Source organism: Cervus canadensis, chromosome 19, assembly GCF_019320065.1.
Source record: "Cervus canadensis isolate Bull #8, Minnesota chromosome 19, ASM1932006v1, whole genome shotgun sequence".
Lineage (NCBI taxonomy): Eukaryota > Metazoa > Chordata > Mammalia > Artiodactyla > Cervidae > Cervus > Cervus canadensis.
In genome coordinates this window covers 19,614,586-19,636,753 of record NC_057404.1, presented here as the reverse complement: position 1 = coordinate 19,636,753, position 22,168 = coordinate 19,614,586, and the positions used below count along the sequence as shown (strand labels likewise).

Here is a 22,168-nt window from a genome sequence, read left to right as displayed (position 1 = left end):
CATAGTTGCTCCGCAGCATGTGGGATCTCCCAGGACCAGAGATCAAACCTGTGTCCCCTGCACTGGCAGGCAGATTCTCAACCACTGGACCCTCAAGGAAGTCCTATACCTGGGATTTTTATATCACGTGATATAAAGCATGCATTGCAGCTTCCCTCTTTGCCATGAAGTCTTTTGTCTTCATCCTAAAAAGCTCCTGCAAGCTCCCCAGGACCAGCTGTCTCAATCTACAGTCATCTGTCTTCCTCCTGTGAATTCCTGTAGCCCACAGGACCTTATCACTCACCAGCAACGGGCTGAGTTGGGTCATCAGTTATCTTGTTATGTATATGTCCTTTCTCTTCATCCACTTGGCAGGATCCTGGGGAACAAGGGTCACGTCTTATTCATCTTTGTGCCTCCCGAAGCACTTTGCTTGATGCATGAGGCATAGAAGACTGTCCATACAGTCTGCTGACAGATCAAACACCTGGTATACATGCTTCTGGAAGTATGGAAGTAAATAGTAGCTTGATTTAACTACAAAACTACCAAAACAGACGAAACCTGTGCCCTCTACACCATTTCTGAAGGATCGTAGATAATTTCCTCAACTAATGATGCTGGGGTCAAGATTTGCTGGGATTTTCTTTGCTCCAAAGCCCCCAGTAGCTGGTATCATTCTTTTTTAAAATAAAGGATTGAGTGAAGGCCCGAGGAATCTTAGTCTCAGCTGCCAGTACCCCTGGGTGGGTCCTGTGCCAGCAGAGCAGACACAGAAGCCTGGAGAATGGCAAGCACAGGAAGAGGAAGCAGATGTCTGTCCTCAGTGGCTCCCTGCTCAGGGAACAAGGCAGAGCCCCAGGGTCCCTGCAGTGGGACTGGCTGCTGGCTCCCGGCCCTGTGCTGAACTCTATTCACTCTCTATCCTCATCCATAAGCCTGACATCCAGCAAGGGGAAGGAGAGAGGAGGGCGCGGAAAATCAGTCGGAAAAGATCTGCTTTGTAGCTTGAACGTTGAAATAACATTCCTCCCAGGTTAATCTTGGTTCTGAAGCTCCTGTGGCTCCGACTTCAGATTCCCTTGCAGGCCTTCTTGGCCAGGCATTTTGCACTTTTGTCTCTAATCCCCTCAAATCGCCCTTTAGGCCAAGTGACTTGTCCAAATCCGCGCAGCCAAGCCAAGATTCCCTCACCTGTAAAAGATATGGAGAAGGAAACGGCAATCCACTCTAGTCTTCTTGTCTGGAGAATCCCATGGACAGAGGAACCTGGCAGGTTACAGTCCATAGGGTCGCACAGAGTCAGACACGACTTAAGTGACTTAGTAAAATACATGAGGATTAAATCAACCAACTATAGAGATCCTCCACCTCCTACTGTAGTCAGGAAAATCAGTTGCGGGGAAAGAACCAAGAAACGTGGTTGGTAAAGGAGGGAGTGGTAAACAAGGTCAGAAGAGCGGTGGGTGGGGCAGCTGAGACAAAAACTAGGCTAGGCGGGTTGCGGCTGGGGGAGGGACTGGGAACCGAGAGCAATGAGCAATTAAACCTCCACTCTTAGCTGCTGGCTCTCGCTGGGCACTAAGGGACGCCGGGACAACCGGGGAGGCGGTGCGCCATGCCTGAGGCCCCGCCCCACGTCGCCCTAGCCCCACCCACCCCAGGCCCCGCCTCTGATTCCACCCCTGCTCCCGCCTCGCTCTACCTCGGCCCCGCCCCAACTTCTAGCCTCGCCCCCAAGGCCCGGAAGCGAAAGCTGTTCCTCCTCTTCCGAGCGGGGTCACGGCCCAGCCGGCGGGAGCCGGGTTTGGAGAGTCCGGGGCACTCGGAGAATCCGGGTAACCCCGGCTGGAGCCATGTCCCGGAACCTGCGCACTGCTCTCATTTTCGGTGGCTTCATCTCCCTGATCGGCGCCGCCTTCTACCCCATCTACTTCCGGCCCTTAATGCGGCTGGAGGAGTACAGTGAGTGACCTCTGACCCCACGCGGCGTCCCGAGCCCGCTGACAGTGATATCTGACCCCACGCGGCCGCCTGGCCCTAGTAACTCTCCCGCTTTCCCTCATCATCCCCACGTGGGGCCATGGACAGAGGTTGGTTCACGAGTCAGGGAGACCCGGGTTCGACTCTGGCTGTGTGCAGTTTCGTGACCGGGGTCAAGTTGTTGCAGGAAGGGGGACCCCTTCCAGGGCCCGAAACTGGGCTCTTGTCTAACACTCGGAAATGAATTGTCCGAGGAGACACATGCTGACAAAGCAAGAGATTTTATTGGGAAAGGGCACCCGGGTGGAGAGCAGGAGGGTAAGGCAACCCAGGAGAACTGCTCTGCCTCGTGGCTCACAGTCTTGGGTTTTATGGTGATGGGATTAGTTTCCGGGTGGTCTTTGGCCAATCATTCTAATTCACAGTCTTTCCTGGTGGCGCACGCATCGCTCAGCCAAGATGGATGCTAGCAAGAGGGATTCTGGGAAGTGGACGGACAGGTAGTGAGTGTCTCCTCTCGATCTTTCCCGAACTCTTCCAGCTGGTGGTGGCCTATTAGTTCTGTATTCCTTATCAGGATCTCCTGCCATAAAACAACTCATGCAAATGGTTACTATGGTGCCTGGCCAGGGTGGGCGGTTTCAATCAGTGTGCTTCCCCTAACAAAGTGACTCAAACCTCTGAGACCTTCACCATCCTCAGTAGTAGTTAACTGTGTGTGTGTGTGTGCGTGCGTGCGTGCAGGGTCGCTCAGTCGTGTCCAACTCTTTGCGATCCCATGGACTGTAGCCCGCCAGGCCACCCTGACCATGGAATTTTCCAAGCAAGAATACTGGAGTGGGTTGCCATTTCCTTCTGGGATCTACCCAATCCAGGGGTCGAACCTGCGTCTCTTGTGTCTGTGTAATATCTTTAAAACTGTCATCTGGTGAGACTCAAAGGTGGTAATAAAAGCAGTTGACATAGTAGGTCAACACTAAATACTAGTTCATACTGGTATTCACTGGAGGCTTTTTAATGTGTCTTCATTAAGCACGTTGCCAAGATCTCCTGGAGAAGGAAATGGCAACCCGCTTCAGTATTTGTCTTGAGAATCCCAGGTGCAGAAGGATCTGGGGAGCCCCAGTCCATGGGGTCACTAAGAGTCGGATACGACTGAGCGACTAATACTGGATCATTTAATTTATGCAGCCTCATTTTGAGGCAGGTTATTATCAAGTGTTTTATGGATGGGGAATCTCAGAGAGGTTGTATTACATGCCCAAGGACACACAGCTAGTAAGTGGCAAGACTAATATTCCAACTTCCGCCTTCGTTTCCGGGCCTTCTTCCACACCCTGAAGCTGGGAATGGTGATGAAGCTGGGGAGGGATGGCCCCTCATTATCCTGAGCTTGAAGGTGTTTTTATGGCACTTCATTTCCACTCCCAAAGATGTCATTGAGCGGACATGTTTCAAACCTAAACTGTTAACCTGGATTTTTGAGTTTTTCCTCTCCTTTCTCCTCAAATCTTTTTTTCACATTCTGCTGTCTTCCTTCGTTTTAAGCCGGCTGCTCACATGACAATGGCGAATATCCTGGGAGTAATTTTCTTCCTTAATCATTCAAGTCCTATCATTCTAAAAGCCAAACTCTCCTTCCTTGAGACCTATACCTCAGCAAGGATTAGCACTTTGGTACATCTGAAACCATCTGTCAGAGAGAAAATATCAGGCATTAGAGGCTCATTTTGTTCTCCAGGAAACCTGAATCATCTTGAAGATGGAAGAAGGCCAGCCATGCCCCTTGAGAATATTAGCGGAGGCTGAAAGCTTGGCGATCTAAAGCGGAAAGCTCCGTGTAAATGCTCTGCCCATTACAAAGGCTACAACATTTGGTTTCTGAGACAGAGCGTTTTAAGCACACACTCAGATTTCCTTGCAGCTTCTTTTTTATCACCCGGGATTGAAATGGTCTGCATTCTGCCTTCCAGCCTGTCTCTGTGTGCCATGCATGGGGTAAATAAAAATGGGGTTGAGTGAAGCCTTGCATAATCTGTGTTATCCCTCCTTACAGAATCCTGCTTCACTCTGTTTTATGATAGACTCTAGAGTTGAACTTGGGTCAAGAGGGTCTGCTTTGGATCCCCCAGAAAAGTTTCAGTCTAGGACGACTCGAGCAGTGGTTTTTCAACTAGGGGTGATTTTTGTCTCACGGGGACATTTGGCTCACAAAATGGGTGCTGTGGGGTAGGGTGGAGTGGGTGAATGTGCCACTGGCATCTAGCGCGTAGAAGCCAGGCTCCTAAAGTTTGTGCAACACGCGGGACAGCCACCCATAATGAAGAATTACCCAGCCCAACATGCAAATATGCCAAGATTGGGAAACCCGCCTCTGGTTCAGGGTGTGGGTTTGTGCTGTGTCTCGCAACAACAGTCTTACAGGTCCATAGTCTATGGTTATCTGAGTCACTTTAAGACAAATTAGGCCTTTTAAGTGAACACTGAGTGTGTGGCTACAATATCAGCATTTTTAAATGTAAGGCAGTCAACACCTGCCTACGTTTCTGGTTCAATTTTAATTAATTTGGACACTCTTATCTGAGTTATAACTGAGTCCTTAAACAGGTAAATGATACTGTATAGCTAATATGTATTGAAAACGGATTATATGTCTGATACTCTTCCAAGCACTTTTTATATATTAACCCATTTGGTGCAAACAGCAACCTTTTATGGTAGTTGCCATGTGATCATCATCCCCACTTTATACATGGACAGACTGGGGTATAAAACAGTTAACTTGTACAAGAACCCACAACCAGCGAGTCCCAGATTTGAACCAGTGCACTATTACACCAGGGCACCAGACTGCCTCTCTAAGAAGATAGAGAGGGAGAAAGTCAGATGAGGGTCTAATTCCCTTCCTAGAAGAGGATCTTAAGATGAGCTACTAGGTACCTCTCTGAGCCTGGCCTGTTTCCCCATCTGTAACAGTGAAGTTTGCAGGACTGAATTTACATGTTTTGGAGTGAATTAAATGAGATAAAAGGTGTAGAAATGCTTATTTTTTCTTTTTGTTTTGGTTGCTCAGTTGTGTGGTTGCTCAGTTGTGTCCAACTCTTTGCAACCCATGGACTGTAGCCCACCAGGCTCCTCTGTTCATGGAATTTTCCAGGCAAGAATACTGGAGTGGGTTTCCATTTCCTTCTCCAGGGGATCTTCCTGACCCAGGGATCAAAACTGTGTCCTCCTGCATTCACAGATGGATTCTTTGCCGCTGAGCCACCAGGGAAGCTCATATTTTTACGTTAGGAATCCCATAAAAAGATTTCAAAAATAAGGAGCTACAGGGGCAGGGAAGTGAGACAAGGAGATTTAAGCAGATGCTCAGACCCAGGTGAGGCGTTTGTGACCAGGTCATGGAGATATGCTGTGAGGACGGGGCTTCGATTCGTTTCAGCACATTCAGTTAGCATTTATTTAGCCTTTTTATTTTTAAAAACCTGTATTTTAGCAGCAGTGTGCCTGGCACTGTGTTAGGTGCTGGACATATGAGACCGGACAGGTCAGGCAGAGCTCTTCTCTCATGCCGCTGTCCCCACCCGCGTCCGACCCCTCTCCCGCCACACACTCCTGGTGCCCTGAGTTGGTCTCCCTGCCCCACCAGCACCACGACCACCCCGTTCTCTACCCTGCAGCCACGCTGGTCTTCCTGGCTACGTTGTTGTTGCTTATCTACCTTTGCACTTGTGGTCAGAGAATTCAGACCATGTGATTTTGATTCTTTGATGCCGGTCAGGACTTGCTTTGTGACTTGGTACAGGCCAGTTTTTGTGAATGTTCCCTGTATGCTTGGAATGAGGTATGTTCTCTTCTTTGGGGGCACAGAGTTTTGTGTATGATGGTTCCAAATCATTCTTAATTCTATTACTTATATATTTTGAGGCCATATTAGTTGTTGCTCACAATCTAGAATGTTCTGAAGAATTTTTTTTTCAATTATCATTATGTAAGAGTCCTGTTTATCCCCTAACATGCCTCCCCAATTCTGTCTTATCTAATATCATCATAGTTACCAGCTTTCTTTGGTTTAGTGTTTTCCTGGTATACATATTCTCTTATATTTAGCCTTTATTTGTCCTTAAGTCTTATAAGCAACCCAAACTGGGATTTTTTTTAAAAAATTCAGTCTGATAATCTTTAAAATGTTGGATTATTTTCCCTATCTTATGTTTTCTATTTAATCTTGTCTCTACTTTTTTTTTTTTCCTCTCCTTTTCTGCTTCAAGGCTTCTTTATTTAATTTTCTTGCCCTCTACTCGTTTGAAAGTTTTACATTCTGTTTTTCTTCTTTTGTTTTGACAATTTAGAGCCAGTCAGTATCTTTACCTCCTATGAAATAAACAAAGACCTTAGAAGGCCTTAGCTCTTGTCCCACACTCCCCACCCCTCCTGCCTTGTAAACACAAGAAACTTGCTCCCCAGACCACTTAGGACCATCAGTGTTTTACACAATCACTGATTGTTTCTCTAGACCACTTAGGACCATCAGCATTTTACACAGTCACTGATTGTTTCTCTTGACCCACATTCTTTATTCGCTGATCTTTCTGTCTCACACCTTTTCTAGTTTCAGTTTTCTTCATTCTGAAATACATCTTTGTGTTTCTTTGGTGAGAATTTGTAACTGGGAAAATACAGGGGTGTGTGTCAGAAAATGTATAGAACCCCGGTTTTCCACTGTGCCTGTTGAAAAGCCTATTGTTGTGCCATTTGCTCTTGGAATTTGATCATCTCACTTGCTTATTTTAAAACACTTGAATAACCCTCTGCTGTCCTCAGAGTCCAGCTGGTGGAAAATCATTGAAATGTTCTAATCAGGAGAGCAAGGTGATCAGATTCAGCCTTTCCAGGCATCTCTGACTGTATGTGACGAAGGGGCGGGAATGGCCAAGGTTGAAGGTAAGAAGGCCAACACCCAGGCAGGCTGTGCTTCCTGTGACTTCAGGAGAGATGACGGTAGCCTGCACCAGAGTGCCAGTGGTTATGAGACTGGGCAGAAGGACCAAATTCAGGAGCCAGGTTTAAGAAATAAATCCTCTACAGGGATTTGTGACTGATTAGCTCAAGGGCAAGCAAGGGAGAGGAAGGAGACTGGCCCCCAGCTTTCTGGCTCCAGCAGTTGAAGAGGTGTGGTGCTAGGCATTAAGGAATACATGAAGTCTGTTTAGGGGATGAGGGGACAGGCTGGTTCAGTTTGGGATGTACTGAGTGTTAGGTACCTGGATGTGCTCCTGGAGATTTCCCCTAGGAGGTGGGACATGCCAATCTGGAGCCGAGCCACAGGATCTGAGCTGGAGCTAGAGATGGCACCCCTTCAGCATCAGATGGGAAGCGGAGGCACTGCAGCAGGTGGGGCTCCAGGCAGCATTCCGAGACTGGTCCAGGACAGAGGGCAGGTGAACACCGGCACTTGAGGGTCTGAAGAGCAAGTGGTCAGAGGAGGAGGGGCCTCCTAAGGAGACTGACAAGGAGTGGCCAGAGTGCGAGCATTAGAACTGGCAGAGGCTGCAGTCATAAGCCCCAGGAAGGTAGCTTTTCATGGCAAAGGGTGTGATCAGCAGGGCTCGGCTGCCTAGAGACAGTAAGGAAGATAAAAACTGAAAATGTCCGTTGGATTTAGCAAAAAGAAGGTGAAGCTCAGTGGCTGTTTTGTTAAGAGTGCTTTCAGTGGTTTGACAGTGAGCAGAAGGCAGATTGCAGCGGATGAAGAGTAAATAGTGTATTAGGTTGACTATGTGAAGACGTTGGGCTATCTGAAGAGGAGAATGAGGAATTGTATTTGCAGCTGGTCGAGGGCGCTAGGGGAGCGGTGGTTCTGTTTTGTGGCATTGGGGAGCCAAGAGGGTCTCTGGATAAAGAAGGCTGCTGGAGGAGGTGGGGGAATCTCAACATCAGATGGAGGAGGAGCAGCCTTGGACCCAGGGCGGGACACTTCTTCCACCAGCAGAGGAGGAAGGGCGGGCATGGATACAGCTAGACGGCGGTGTGACTTTGGGAGGTTGTGGGTCCTTCCTGGTCACCTTGGCTCCTGTTCTCTTTGTGACGCAGGAGGTCGGGTGACTGCACGTGAGAGGCGCGACCCCCAGCCAGGCTCTCCCTCCTGGGGACGCGTTCCTCCTCGGGCCTGGTGGTCTGCCTCCACCAGCACTCCTGGCTTTCCTCTTTTGTTCCTGCCTTTCATCCACTCCTTCTCAGCCTCTCTCATTGGCTCTTTTTCTTCTGAGCTTGCTTCATACCTTTGTGGTCCCCAGAATTCTGGGCAGACCAAGGAGAAGCCCACGGTCCTTGGAAGGCCTGGGCAGACGCCCAGTCCTTGACAAGGGGAGCCAGAGGCTGGCAAGGAGCGCAGGCCATGTAGGGCCCAAGAGCCGAGTCACTGCAGGAGCTTTCAGCTGGGCCAAGTTGACAGATGCTGGCTGGCCTGGGTAGGGGGTAGGTGGGTTTCCGGGCCCCTGCTGGAATAAGCCTCAAGGCAGTAGAAAAGAGGCAGAAGGCCCCTTATGTAAAATAAAGCCAGGATCTTCTGCTTTAAAAGCAGACAGGCCACCGTTATAAGACTGCCATATTGAATTTCATCTTGACATTCAGTGTGACCTTCAGCTCTTTAACTAACTCAGCCAGACTTTACCAAGTGTTAGGTAGCATACAAGGTCAGACTCGTGATACCTGATACTGAAATGAGCCCAGGGGAGATGGCAGTTGTCAGTCCGAAACCAGGAGTATTCAGTTAGTTCTGCAGTCCTTCTGCGGGGGAGTCCGGATGTTACTTTTTAGCTCTCAGCCCAATGTGGTTTGTGGGATAGAGCCCATGTTTAGGGAAGCGCACAAGTGATACAGCTTGAAGCTTAATTGCATTTTGTCTTAGAACCAACCAGGGATCCTGAATGTGGCCTTTTAAAAATAACAGCATTTCAGGGCAACCTATGAAATGAGACAAAATAAGATCATTTCCTGTGATCCTGTACATTTTTAACTAATTTTAGTTAGATGTGGAGAAGCGTAAAACCGTAGGGTTTTGCCAGGAACCTTGTGCTCATTCAGCCCCCATGTTTAGGTGACTTGCTCAGGGTCACTTAGCACATTCATTGCTGGGTAAATACTAGACCCGAACTCCCCAGCCTTGTCTGCTGCTTCATGAAGCCCAGTTCCACCTGCATTTAGGACAGAGGAGGGCCTGCCAGCAAAGCCAAGGTGGAAGAGCCATGACACCACAATTCTTCCTCTCTCTCTGTGCCCCCATCCACAGTGTGTGGTAGTCGGAGCAGGCCTGTGAGAAGTCACTTGATGAGGAATACCTCTTACCTTAAAAGGGCATTTTCCCTATTCCATGGCAAGTGCTCAGAATATGCTTTTTATTCCTTTCACCTTGAGTAAAATGAATTGCAGACTAAAGTCTTTTTTTCTAACAGGCCTTACAAAGCTGTCTGGATTCCATCACACACCCTGGTGAGAAACAGAGGTGTTCCCAGCATTGGGAGGAGCCCGTGCTTCCAGTGGCCGCTTGATGCCCTCAGCCACCGGCTCAGACTCACTCCCATGGCATACACATCCAGCCGGGGTCACCCCGCAGACTGCAGCAAAATGGGAGCACTAGAAAAGTACTTTTTCATTTTATATTTGCTATTTTTAAAAGAGACTTTGACTTAATCATCATGAAATAGTCAGTGTTGGACTTGCTTATTTGTTTTGCAGTTGTGTTTTTTTGTTGTTAAAAAATGCAACTGAGAAAATCTAAGGATAGTACAATGAATCCCTTTGTGTTCTTCACCTAGATTTACCAGTTGTTAACATTTTGCCACATTTGCTTTCTCTTCCGACATGTATGTGACACATCTATACACACATGCATACATAGAGATATGTGTATGTTCACATATTATATACATATTACTGTTACTATTATTTTGCTGAACGATTTGAGAGTTAGGTTGCAGGCCTTGTGAGCTTTGATACCTAAACACTTCAGTATGTATTTCCTGAGCACAGGGACATTCTCTTACATAATCACAGTTATCCAATCCAGGAAATTTAATATTGACACAATACTATTATGTAATATACAGTCCATATTCAGATGCTGACATCTGGCCAATTAGCTCAGATGGTGAGTTGCTTGTACTTTAACTGGTTCATTGGCAGGAGGAGATGGAAGGGGTGTTCTTGAGGTGGTGGTCTCGCTGCAGAGGGTCCCGAGCTGAGATTCTGCACCTGCTTTTACGTTTCTGTCTGCTAGTGCTCCCCAAGAACACCGTCCCGAACAAGACCGCTGAGGGGGCTGGTGCATGGGTGTGCTGCGTCCATTTGCTGTAAATGTTAAATAAAGTAGTAAGTCACACAGATTTCACAGTATGGACATTTAATATAAGGATGGGTTTAAGACTTAAAAAGTCTTAAACTTTAAAACTTAAAAAAGTCTTAAAAGATGGGTTTAAGACTTTTTTGCTACTGTACAAAAATGAGCCCATCTGCATGTATTACTAAGTTTTGAATAATATAGCTAAGGATCCTCGATTAAACTGCAAATCAGCTCGCTGCCTTAGCACCAGGGGGCAGAGTTGGACTTGCTGAGACATTGGAGAGGGGGCTTGTCTAACTGACACTGCAATGCTCCCAGCCCAGTGCTGTGTATTGCATTTTAATCATTTCACTCCTGATAGAAATATGCTCACTACCGAAAAGTCAGTAATTAGTTTATCCTGATTTGCCCACATAGTTAAACCCCTGACTTCTGTGTTGCCCTTTTCCTGAGGCCCAGAGACATCTGCTGTTTCTCTAATGACAGCAGAATAGACACCTACTGTCAGCTTCATCAAGACGTATTTGCCAAGTCCCGAGGGGCCAGTTTGTTTCCCTTTAGCATATCCCACATTCACAAATAAAGTGTCTTTGTGTCATATTGTGAATTTATATAAGACTGTTTTGGTCTTCAAGCACTTACAGAACATTAATGGATAAAAGAACCAGGGGATGTAGATAGGATGCTAATACCAGTTTTCACTCTGTAAGAACTAGTTCTGCAAATCAGTTTAAATTGCCCGTCCAAGCCAAAAAAAAGAGGTGGTTGCATAAGGACAAGGATTATAAAGAGATTATGGTCTATTTAAAATAAATCCTCAGCCTCTCTCCAACCTCATTAGCAATTAGCAAGGAAGTGTAAAGACAGGGATTCCTTTCTCTTGGTTCTCTATTGCATTATAAGAGGTGAGGACACAATTAGGCATTCTGTTGCCACCAGAAGTCAGCTTCCTTTGATGCTTGGCAGGCTGCCAGTTTCTTTGGCTTTGTACAACCTGCCTCTTGTAGCATGTGTTTGGTACACCAGGCTATCTGATTCTCTTAAATCTGGACATCTAGAATGCTTTCTGGCAATCAAGTGTTTTTTAAACTCATCTCTTCCTGCTTCCGTAATACTGGAGAATGGACCTTTTAGGTATGAAAAATGATATCTATTTTTGGTCCTGGCACTGTTGATGACAGTGTGGTCTTCTCCTAGTTGGCATTTTCTAAGAGCATGTTTGAGACACATCCATACTTGGAGACTTACATGGTGACAGCGTGGTGGGGCTCAATCCTACAGGAATTCAACTTCTTAGGAAATAAGATCGTCTTTTGTGTTGAGTTATTTTAGAAAGTCTGACACCTTAGAGGCTCCATTATCACCCGCTCTAAATGGAAGACATCCTTTGGCATCTCTTGGTCCATAGGGACTTGGTTGTCATTTACCTGCTATTTCAGAGAGGCCCGGTGAAACTGTCACCGTTGCCTGTAAGGGGCTTCTTTGTGCTGTATCTTCTCTGTCTCACTTAGAATTGGATGTCAAGATTCAGATGATCCCTACTGCCCAGTGTTTCAGTTGCCAAAGCAAAACTTAGCATTGATAAAACCTCAGATAGGTCCCTTAGGATTGACTTTCCGTCGTATCACCAGGGAAGCAAGTTCGATGAATATTTGATTTGGCAAAGCCCTGTTTCTTGTAACTTTATGAGAATCCAGAGGCCAGAATAAAGAAAATGGCCTAATATTAAAGAAGAGTTAAATACGGATTTAAAAGAAAGACTTTTAGCCTGATTAAAACAGAGGTTTGATTACAGCACTTAATTACTATAATATAGTAGTAAACATCCTTTGGCTCCAAGTCTTTCTGCTGAAAAGCCACGATTTGTCAAGATACTTAAAATAATAAGTCTTTGTTTTTACAGCCCTTGGGTTTATTTGAAACCACTTAGAAAGATGTGTCAGAGTGCCCGAAGCCCACAGACATAAAATGCCCAGTTTCTCTTGGCCCTCGCCTGTGGGACATCTCCAAAGAGATCGGCTAAGCTGCTGTCGCTAGAACGCGCTTACTAATTGGTGAAGCACCTGCAGTCAATTAGGGAAGCTTCAATTATCCAAACCAAAGCCACCCACCCAAAGATTAATTTTCTGCTCTATTTCCTATCAAAAACATAGCATATTTAGCTCTGGGTCTAGGCCTTCAGTGGAGTACATTTTAGACACATAAACTGCATCGTTTCCTTGTTAATTGTACTTGTTCCATCAATTCAACAGCCCTGCCCTCATCGCATCACACCCACTAGTTCTTTCAAAATTGTTCTTTTTCTGTTGTTTTTGTTGCCTTTCCAAACTGCTGAGATCACTGAGAAAAGATGTTCATTGGGAGTTTTTCTTCTGAAGTATGGCTTGCTTTCTTTCACTGAAAATATCCAGTCTTTTTGCTTGATAGGATCCAACTTCCATTACCTAAAAGCTCTGGGCAATGGCAGCTCTGAATTTAATAGCACTCAGATATACTGTTCTCTTATTGTCCCATGTACATACAAAGAGTTCCACTCTGCCCCCCACCCCCTCTCTAAAGAGTAATTTTTCTGTTGTGTTTCTCAGAGAAGGAACAAGCCATTAATCGAGCTGGTATTGTTCAAGAAGACGTGCAGCCACCAGGTAAACTTAAAAATCAAGACAAAAATCTCATGTGAACTGCTGCGTTGTTGGGGGGAGGTATGTGCTTTGCAGAGAAATCTTTTTTACTTTGAGGCTAGATTGTGATTGTGTTGTTATTTTTCAGCAGTTGCCATTTTAGAGGTTGCCACCCTAAGACTTCCTCTTAATATTTCACTCCGGAATAGTTTTTGCAAGTTTGCATGTTTCTCTTGAGTTTGATAAGTGGGCATAAACATGTAACAAGTGTGCAATTAACTATGAAGCATAAATAGCTATTTTGCAGACATATTTACCCAGCACCTATTTAAACACAACCCTCATGGGAAAATACTGTTTACTTGTGAGCTATTTTAATTGATGCAGGATTCTGCTTTATACAGAAGCTCAGAAGTTCCCTTTATGGCTGAATGGTTAGTTACTTTGAGACAATCCAAGTTGGCTGAGAATGAGAGGTTTCTAGCTTATTAGCCAAAACTCTTGTGGCGGCAGTCTTTTTTTAATTTATTTTTTAACTAGGCCAGATACATATCTCCCTACTGTGGGGCAGATTCTGAGCCATTTAAAAATCTCTTGGCTGCCAGGGCTGCCCAGCCGTTCCATTCTAGGTTTCCAGCAGCTTGCCCAGACTACCTCAAACTCCGTGGAAATTGCACAACTCCATTCTGATGTCATCTTCTTTGTTTGGGGTCGAGGGAAGTGGTAGGAAATTTAAAAACGAATCCTGTTTTTAATTTATGTTTCTTTCTATAGGGTTGAAAGTGTGGTCGGATCCATTTGGCCGGAAATGAGAAGACGAACACCACCTCTAATGATGCAAGTAGACAGAGACGTCATGCTTTCAGTTCTGCAGCAAGTGCAATAAGTCACCTGGCTAGAGAACACTGGCTGGAGCAGAAAACTCTAGAAGGCCACAAAGAGTCCTGTGCATGAGGATTACGTCCCTTCTTAAAAGAACCCTGGAACAAATCATACTATTAGGAGGGTTTTCATGATTTGGTTTCCTTTCTAAAAACGAAGCTGTCTCACTCAGCTGGGCTTGAAGGCTATCTACATATTATTCAGTCTCTACCTCTTAGCCAGCCATGCTGTGATATGAATACAAGCAACCAGTAGACTGGGAAAGATCCTAGACTGTTTTGCCATCCTCCAAATAGGAAATTTCAGGGGAAAACTACCATACTGAGCAGCCTCATAGGGCTCTTTGAAAATGTTAACGTTGATAAAACTCTTTGAGGACAAGGTACATTGTACTCTTTAGGAATAAGTAGTTCAGCTCAACTATCTCATTAGGAAGGTTGCTGCATGTTGAGAAATAAATTTGAAGCAAACTAAATGGGTCTGCATGCCTATTAGAAATCATTGTTGAATTGACTGAAGTGAAAATGTATATATTAAAATGATTTCTCTTACTTCATAATGGTATAAGTTTTTTGGAAATCCTTTTTTATAGGCTCATTTTTATACCAAGAAGTACTGTTTGACTGGATTATATTTGACCAGACATTTGATTATGTGGTGTTTGTCAAGTAAAAATCTTACAGGTAAATAGCAAATATGTTGAGACAAATGTTCACTGAATGCAGTTCTCTACCAGATACCTCGCCAGGTGCTGCAGAGATGAGCATGAGAATACTTGTTTCCTTCTCTGGTCTCTTTCTGACCTGTTACCTGGATTCTGTGCTTTCAAAAAGACACATCTTTTTCATTTTTTGATTCTCCAGAGTGCCTTGCACATTGCTGTATGCTCTCTTTTAGATGAGCTGCCTGATGACATAATTTTATTATTGTGAACTGGGAGTAGGCCTAATAGAAAACTGGCATAATTATGTTAATTACTGTCAGAAAGAAATAAGATTGATAGTTCCAAAGTCATCGTTTCTGGTCAGCATTCCTTAACATTTAATTGACTCATAGTTAACAACCCAATAAAAGAAGTTGACTCATTCGGGGTACATTTAATCACTCTTTTCTTTGGAGGGGGCACCAGGAGGTGTGACCTAAGAGTCAAGCATCCAATGGGTGCTTAATTGAGATTTCTCTGTAACTGAGGCCAATGTCTGTACCATCTGCTTTGGAAGGCATCCAACTGAAATGACTGCGTCTGAGCGTCATAGACGAGAGGGGCCTCGATGGTCTGTCGGCTGGAACAGACTCGGTTTAGTCTGAGTGGGCTCTTTGTCCTGGCCTTGACCCTGCCCTTGGTCTACCTCTGCAGAGATAAAGAGTCTTTCTGCCCTGCTCAGCTGCCTCGATGTTTATAAAAGGATCACTCTTGATGGTGTCAGAGGTGTCGTGTCAGACTGTGCTGCCCACACTTGACAGAACCCCAAGTTGTAAGAGATGCTACTTAATGAGGGTTGAATGAGGGCCTGGTAGTTCATCCATGGCTCTCCAGGTGTGCCTTCAGGATAACAAGGAGAGCACTCGAAAGAGGGGATCTCGGTCACAGTCACATACAGTTAGGAAGCAGAGCCATTAAGTTCATTTGCTTCTCATTTCACAATTTCCAAGAGAGACATGACATTTCCCAAGTGTATTTGATCACAGAACATTTTTTACCAGTTATCTTCTGGGCCTCGTGACTTTTGGGGACATTCGCCAAATAGTCTCATGACCCTTTATCACTGAAAAATTTTTGAGAACTCCCAAATGTTTTTTCTTAAGTGGATTGATGCTTAATGTGTTAGAAATTAAAACATTTTTTTTTAATATTTAAAAATATCCATAGAAGACCTAAAGTATATGACATTTTTGTGTGGAAAAATTTTATTTTCCAAAATTAATTTGCAAATTTCTTTAATGTCTGGCTTAATGGAAGATTTTAGATTCTCTTATCTACTTCTGCATCTGATCTATTGCTGTATCCCATGTTACATGACCTCTGGAAAACTACACCCTCATGAGAGTAAAAAAGGCAAAAACCTTTGGTAGGATTGTAAAAATATTTTTGATTGTGCAATACCCCTAGAAAGATCCTAGGGACCCCTCCAGGTACCTGAACCATACTTTGAGTCTAGTTTATTTTGTTTCTTGGTCTTACACCTTTGGAGAAATATGTATCTGGTTGCATTAGTTCTCCTGGAGTTGCCCGTTGAGGGAGATTATAACCGGAGGGGAGAAACATAAAATTTCCTTTGTTGTTGTCAATTGAAGTTGTTGGATCCTTCATTTTCAATGCCAGACAGTATCCTCTTGAGGAAGACTCTGATTGACTTTTTAAAAATCTCAGCACCAGAAATAGCCACACTGCTGAGCAGTTGGTACATTTATCCTGTGAACATTGATTTCTGTAACTTGTTTCCCTCTTTGTATTGGCTGATAGGAGGCTCCACCACATTTGTGGTTCAACTTGTTGAAAAGTACCTTGTGGAATGTATTCGAGCCATTACATTCCCTTTATTCTTTTTTCCTCTGAACTTATTTTCATTTCTGCTTTCTCACTTCGTTTTCCATTTTATATTGTATGCTAGATTGGTCATTTTAAAATGAGCCAGAGCACAGTGTTTATTTAATTGAAAACACTTATAATCTGTTAAGGAAAAATGATGTAAATTCACAGATAAAATAATGTGGAATATTAAAAGTGCCTTAAACAAGGTTCAGGGTATCTACTGACATTGGGCACATGCAAACCCCATGTCCCTGCAGTTCTACTATTTATGCAGTAGAAATGCATCTGTAAAGCCACCAATAGGCATGGACTATAAACCCAGCAGCTCTGGAAACCCCAAATGCCCATCACACAGTACAAAGAGTAAACTGATACAGTCACACAATAGAATACAATACAGCAATGAGAATGAACAACAATGCAATGAATCTCACAAGCGATGCAGAATGAACAAAAGCAAGCTACAAGAGTACTTTGAGATTCCATTTAGATAAAGAATAGAAACAGGGTAAATTAAGCCATGGAATTGGGATTCAGGGTAGAGACTGCTCTTAGGAAGAAGTGGGGTAGTGACTGGAAAGAGATACAGGAGGTCTTCAAGGCGCTATGTTCTATATATATATATTTTTATTTGGGTGCAAGTTACATGGGTGTAGTGAGATTTTTAATACTTCCTTGAGCTGCATAATTTCACATACTTTTCTAAATGTATGTCGTGCAGGAAACTTTCCAGAAAACCACATTGTCCAGGAGGAGGAGCACAGGTTTCAGGAAAGATGATACAACTTCCCCTTTGTTGTTGTTGGGGATATTAGGAATACCGTATGTGAGGTACCTAGTGAATACTGGGAACTGGCAGAGGTCAGAATAATGACAACTTTCATTGATGGAATAGCTGACATTTCAAGAGAGCTGTGAAAAATGCCTGGGATTCACACACATGGTGAGAGACAGGTGCAGAGTCAGCAAAGCTAAGCATGCATTTGAGAGCGGGTTAGACTGGGATGCAGGGCTGTGGGAGGAGCCCAGTGGGAACAGCATTTTGGATAGATTGAATGAGAAACGGAAAGAATGAGTGAGGGAACAAATGAAGGGAATGGTGTTTACGACCATGTGGTGAACACTCTCCAATGTCCACTGACAAGCTTTACTTAATTTTCAGACACATACTGGAAGCAGGAAGTGGCCTGAAAACTTTCAAACAAAGCAAGAGAGCTTTCCCCAGCGCACTGTGAGGCAGTTACCTGTACATGTGAACAAAGTGCAGAAACAACAGTGAGAAGCGTCAATAGCAGGTTTTATCTTTTGAATCCGATTTTTTAAAATTGGGCTTTTCTTAACGAGGATTCACTGTATCTTATATCCTACAATGGATAAGAATTCAAAGAATATATAGATACATATATGTGTGTATAACTGAATCACTTTGCTTACACCTGAAACTAACACAATATTGTAAATCAACTATACTTCAATTTTCCAAAAGGTTGGGCTTTCCTTTTGTACTTTTTTGCTTTTTAAAATTTTTTAATAAAATTACTTTTATTATATGTTATAGGTGCTCGGTGGATTGGTGGTTAGACAAACAACTGGGCTTCACCCCAGGTAGTTTGAAAAGCACTGACAGGAGGATGGGTCTGAGGTGTCCTCAGATCTGGGTTCCTGGGCTCAGCTGCCCGTGACCCGGGGTTCTGCAGCATCAGCAGATGAAACATCCCTGTTTCTTAGCCCTGGGCGGGTCTCCGCGGCAGTGATTTCAATCTCCCAGACTCCCCTCACACCTGCTGAGTGCAGAAGGCCCTCTACAGTTTATTCTGCCCGTTGATGACAAAATACACAGCTCATTGGCAGCCCCCGTGTGTGGGAAGGCAGCAGGAGCACTGAGGGCCCTGCTGCACTGCTCCCCTGAATGTGGTCTGAAGGCGCACATTAACTCCACCGCCCTCTTTCCTGGGGCAGGTAAGCCAGGCAGTGGCAGGAAGTCGCCCTCCGCTAAAATCCCCCAGCAGATTAGCAGCAGCGGAAGGGGGGGGGGGGTTTCACTCCTCCACTTCCGCTAAGTGGTTCCCAAACTCTGATCTTCTGAATACTATGCAGAGAAATGAAGTGTCACGGCTTCTTACAAGACTCAGGCCACCGTGCACGACAGTATCTGCCTGGGTTTCTGTATCTCACCATACATGATTAAAATAAATGCCAAAAAAAAGTGTTGGGGGGTGGGGGGCGGAGATGCGTTGTCCAGAGCTTTTTGGTGGCAAGTGACAGAAAATCAAACTCCAAATAGTGCAAAAAAGAGAATTTGGTCATGTAATTGAAAACTCGAGTCACAATCATTTCCTACTGTCATGATCATATCTTGAACTATAAAAATCAGTGACTGACACTCATTTCTGAATGTAAAGAGTAATTATATCCAGCATCCTCAAGAAAGAGCCATGCTGGATATCCTAAGGGTTACAGGTTTTCTCTCCTGGTTGACATTAGCTGCTCTTGCTCTCTCTAACATCTTACTCTGTCTCTTTCGTGGGGTCATCTACTCCCACCTCTGAGTCTTTTGTTCATCTTTCTCCCACTCTGTCTCCCTGCTTTGGGTAGAGTTGACATCACCCCATGAACAGGAGCAGGCATGTGGCCCAAATTTGGCCAGTCAGAACCTCTGTGAAAGCTCCTGGCCAGCAGAAACTGGATCTTGGATGAATGTGGAGCACAAACCAGGTAAGGCAGGTCTAGCTAGAGTTAGTCTTGCCTGTTGGCTTCTGTGCTCAAACTAGAGGAGGGTCTCTTATTCACCAGATTTTGCAGCCATCTTGCCACCACTAGGGCAGAGCTGGTCTGAGACTAACATCCTGGAAGGAAACAACAGAAGGGACCTCCCGGTAGTCCAATGGCTAAGATCCTGACCTTCCAATGCAGGGGGCTTGGGTTCGATCCTGGTCAGGGAACTAAGACCCCACATCCTACACAGCACAGCCCAAAAATTTAAAAACAAAACAACAGGAGATGGAAGCCAGGTATTGATGTTGTTCACATCCCTTGGGTTCATTTGTGTCTGAAGCAAGGCTATTTTGGATTAATAAATAATGTTAATAAATTTCCTTTCTGCACCAATTTAAATTGGGTTTTGTCACATACAACCAAGAGAGTCTTGACAAGGCATCTAAACTTTTTATTTTAATCATTTTTTCTAAAATGTATTCCACATGTTATTTTCACCTTACATAAAGGATGTTGAACATAATTCAGCCCTTCTTTATGACTTGGGCTTATTATTATTATACAGTTGTCCCTAAGGGACTATTGGGGGTGGGTCAGACCTACTGTGCTTGTGAGATTTCTGGCTTTTCTCTTTTTCTTATCTCTGCCCTGCCTCACAGTTATAAGGAGCAGGCTCTGGCTTCATCTCAGATTTACTGCTTCTAGTGTGCAGTGAGGTTGGGAAGCATTAGCCAAAATTCTGGAATTTGGCATTGAATGAAAGTAAATGTCTTTAATGTGGATTTAGAAGCACTGGTGAGAATAAAGTGCAAGGGCTTTGTGACATTTTGGCTCCCTGAAGTGTTTTTTTTCTTTTCTTTCTTTCTTCTTTTTTTTTTAAAAATGGTATTTGCTTTCTGTTTCTGCATTGTTCTGGATAGATGAGGTTTCTAGATGTTCCTGCTGGCTGAGAATTTTACCGTAACAAAATTTTCACACTAAAAATTGTGCCATGTGAGCAAATTAGGTAGGGCTGAAATGTCTTATAATTTAGCAAAGTTATTTAGTTTCTTCAAAGAAGGCACAGTAACCCACAGCAGTATTCTGAACCTCAGGCTGATTTTTAACTTGTTTTTCTTCTTTTCTAAAATAACCCCTTTATTTTCAACCTTTATTTTCAACCTTTCAATCAAAGTGTAATAGCATACACTGACTTGCAAGAGGAGGAGAAAAAAAAACAAAACAAACGCTTGTTTGTATCAGAGGAAGCAGGTTTACTTAAGGCAGAAGTGGAATCAATTTGGGCAACTGTGAATTGCTAACTTCTGAACTTCCCTGCTAAGTACATGTGCCCTGGAATACATTGGAGCCACTTAAGCCCCATAAATGTGGTGCTGGAATACAGGGTAAACACGTGCAGGGGGCGCGGAGCTCACTGCCCTTGCTAAGTTGAGTGAAAAACCAAAGGGACACACTCCCTCAGAGAAGTTCAAATGAAGACAATTGTTTTCAGAAAAAATATAACCCATGTCTGATTTTGAAATTACCAGGAAAACGGCAGCTCTGGTGATTTATCTTGTGGAATAAGCAAAATCTGCTTTCTAAAATGGCTATTTTTTATTTTTATTTGTGCTCCCATTTGATGTGGACTCATATTACAGACATAAAATGCCCAAGCACAAAACCATTATTTGGTTTTCGCAATGAAGGGAGCAGGACTTGGTTTTTGCCAGTTCCTGCCTTTCGAACGTTTGGTCTGCAGCTTTGGAGAACAATTTGTTGTTAGGCAGCAGATTGAGAATCCCAGAGGGTGACTCCTGTTCTTCACTGACTCAACATGTGATTCCTCGGCCCGTTGGGGCTCCCCATTAATATTTGCACCAGCTCATGCGAAACACAGTTGTTTTCAGTGATGATGAGAGTTGTTGCAGGGAGTCAGTGTCAGAGGATGCAGCATAGCCAGTCCCCCAGGCCCTGGCCTCCAGGGTGTGTTTCCAGTAGAGGTGTGGGAAGACAAGGAGGGTGGTTACATCTCTATTCTCTAGAAGACTTAACATGATTACACCAACTAACAGGTGTCATGGGCTCAGTTTTGTCCCCTCGAAATTCATAGGTTGAAGTTCTCACCCTCAGCATCTTAGGATGTGACTGCATGGGAGACAAGGTCTTCAGAGAGATGATTAAGAGAAAATGAGGTCATATGGGTGGGCCCTGATTCAACATGCATGCGTGAGTGTGTGTCCAATCATGGTCAACTCTTGTGACCCCATGGAGGATATAGCCCACCTGGATCCACTGCCCATGGAGCTTCCCAGCAAGAATACTGGGATGGGTTGCCATTTCCTACTGCAGGGGATCTTCCCGACCGCAGGGATCAAACCTGCGTTCCCTGCCTTCGCAGGCAGATGTTTTACCATTGAGCCGTGTGGAAATCCAATCCAATATGACTGGCTTCCTAATAATAAGAAGAGGTTAAGACATAGACCCACATCGAGGAGAGACCAAGTGAGGATGCAGGGAGAAGAAAACCACCTGTAAGTCAAAAAGAGAGGCATCAGCAGAAACAAACTCTGCCCGTCACTGTGAACTTGGACTTCTAGCCTCCAGAACTTTGAGAAAATTAATTCCTGTTGTTTGAGCCAGCCAGAGACTGGGTCTCTGTACATTCACAGGGCAAGTCAGAACTGCTAGCGAGTTGACCCCGGTGAACAGACCCCAGCAGCAGGGGATGGAGTGGGTGGAGAAACAACCCAGGGCTCTTGCCCTGCTATGGGGCTGAGCCCCAGACGTACACAGTAGCGGTCGACACACTTACGCCCCTTAGCTGGTATCCTTCTCCCTTCTGTCCTACTTCTCTCTTCTCATATCATCTCCCAAATTAATGACATGTCTTTAAATCTTCATTTCAGCATCTGCCTTTAGCCTAAAGGAACCTAAGCCCATTTCCTGGTTCAAAGTATTAAGGTTGCAAGCCTCTTTCTTAAAAACAGCCTTTGGAAGTGACCAGTAGTTCAGTTAGTTCAGTTCTCTCGCTCAGTCGTGTCCAACTCTTTGCCACCCCATGGATTGTAGCACAACAGGCTTCCTTGTCCATCACCAATTCCTGGAGCTTACTCAAACTCATTCCATTGAGTT

General features: G+C 44.6%; 1 protein-coding gene across 2 annotated transcripts; it reads left to right on the top strand.

The window, feature by feature from the left end:
* Nucleotides 1–1,715: 1,715 nt before the first annotated feature.
* Nucleotides 1,716–14,362, top strand: SMIM20 (small integral membrane protein 20). 2 transcript variants are annotated; one of them, XM_043438588.1, is made up of 3 exons: nt 1,716–1,947; nt 12,892–13,005; nt 13,699–13,834. In XM_043438588.1, the coding sequence occupies exons 1-2, from the start codon at nt 1,839–1,841 to the stop codon at nt 12,981–12,983; spliced, it is 201 nt and encodes a 66-aa protein (XP_043294523.1). In that variant the 5' UTR covers nt 1,716–1,838; the 3' UTR covers nt 12,984–13,005; nt 13,699–13,834. The 2 variants fall into 2 exon arrangements, with proteins under 2 accessions (XP_043294523.1, XP_043294522.1); XM_043438587.1 differs by having other exon boundaries at nt 1,726–1,947; nt 12,892–12,948; nt 13,699–14,362.
* Nucleotides 14,363–22,168: the final 7,806 nt, after the last annotated feature.

Coding starts and splice junctions, on each gene's coding strand:
- SMIM20 (XM_043438587.1), top strand. CDS start 1,839: ATGTCCCGGAACCTGCGCACTGCTCTCATTTTCGGTGGCTTCATCTCC. Junction 1,948..12,891: donor AATGCGGCTGGAGGAGTACA/GTGAGTGACCTC, acceptor TGTGTTTCTCAG/AGAAGGAACAAGCCATTAAT. Junction 12,949..13,698: donor AGAAGACGTGCAGCCACCAG/GTAAACTTAAAA, acceptor TTCTTTCTATAG/GGTTGAAAGTGTGGTCGGAT.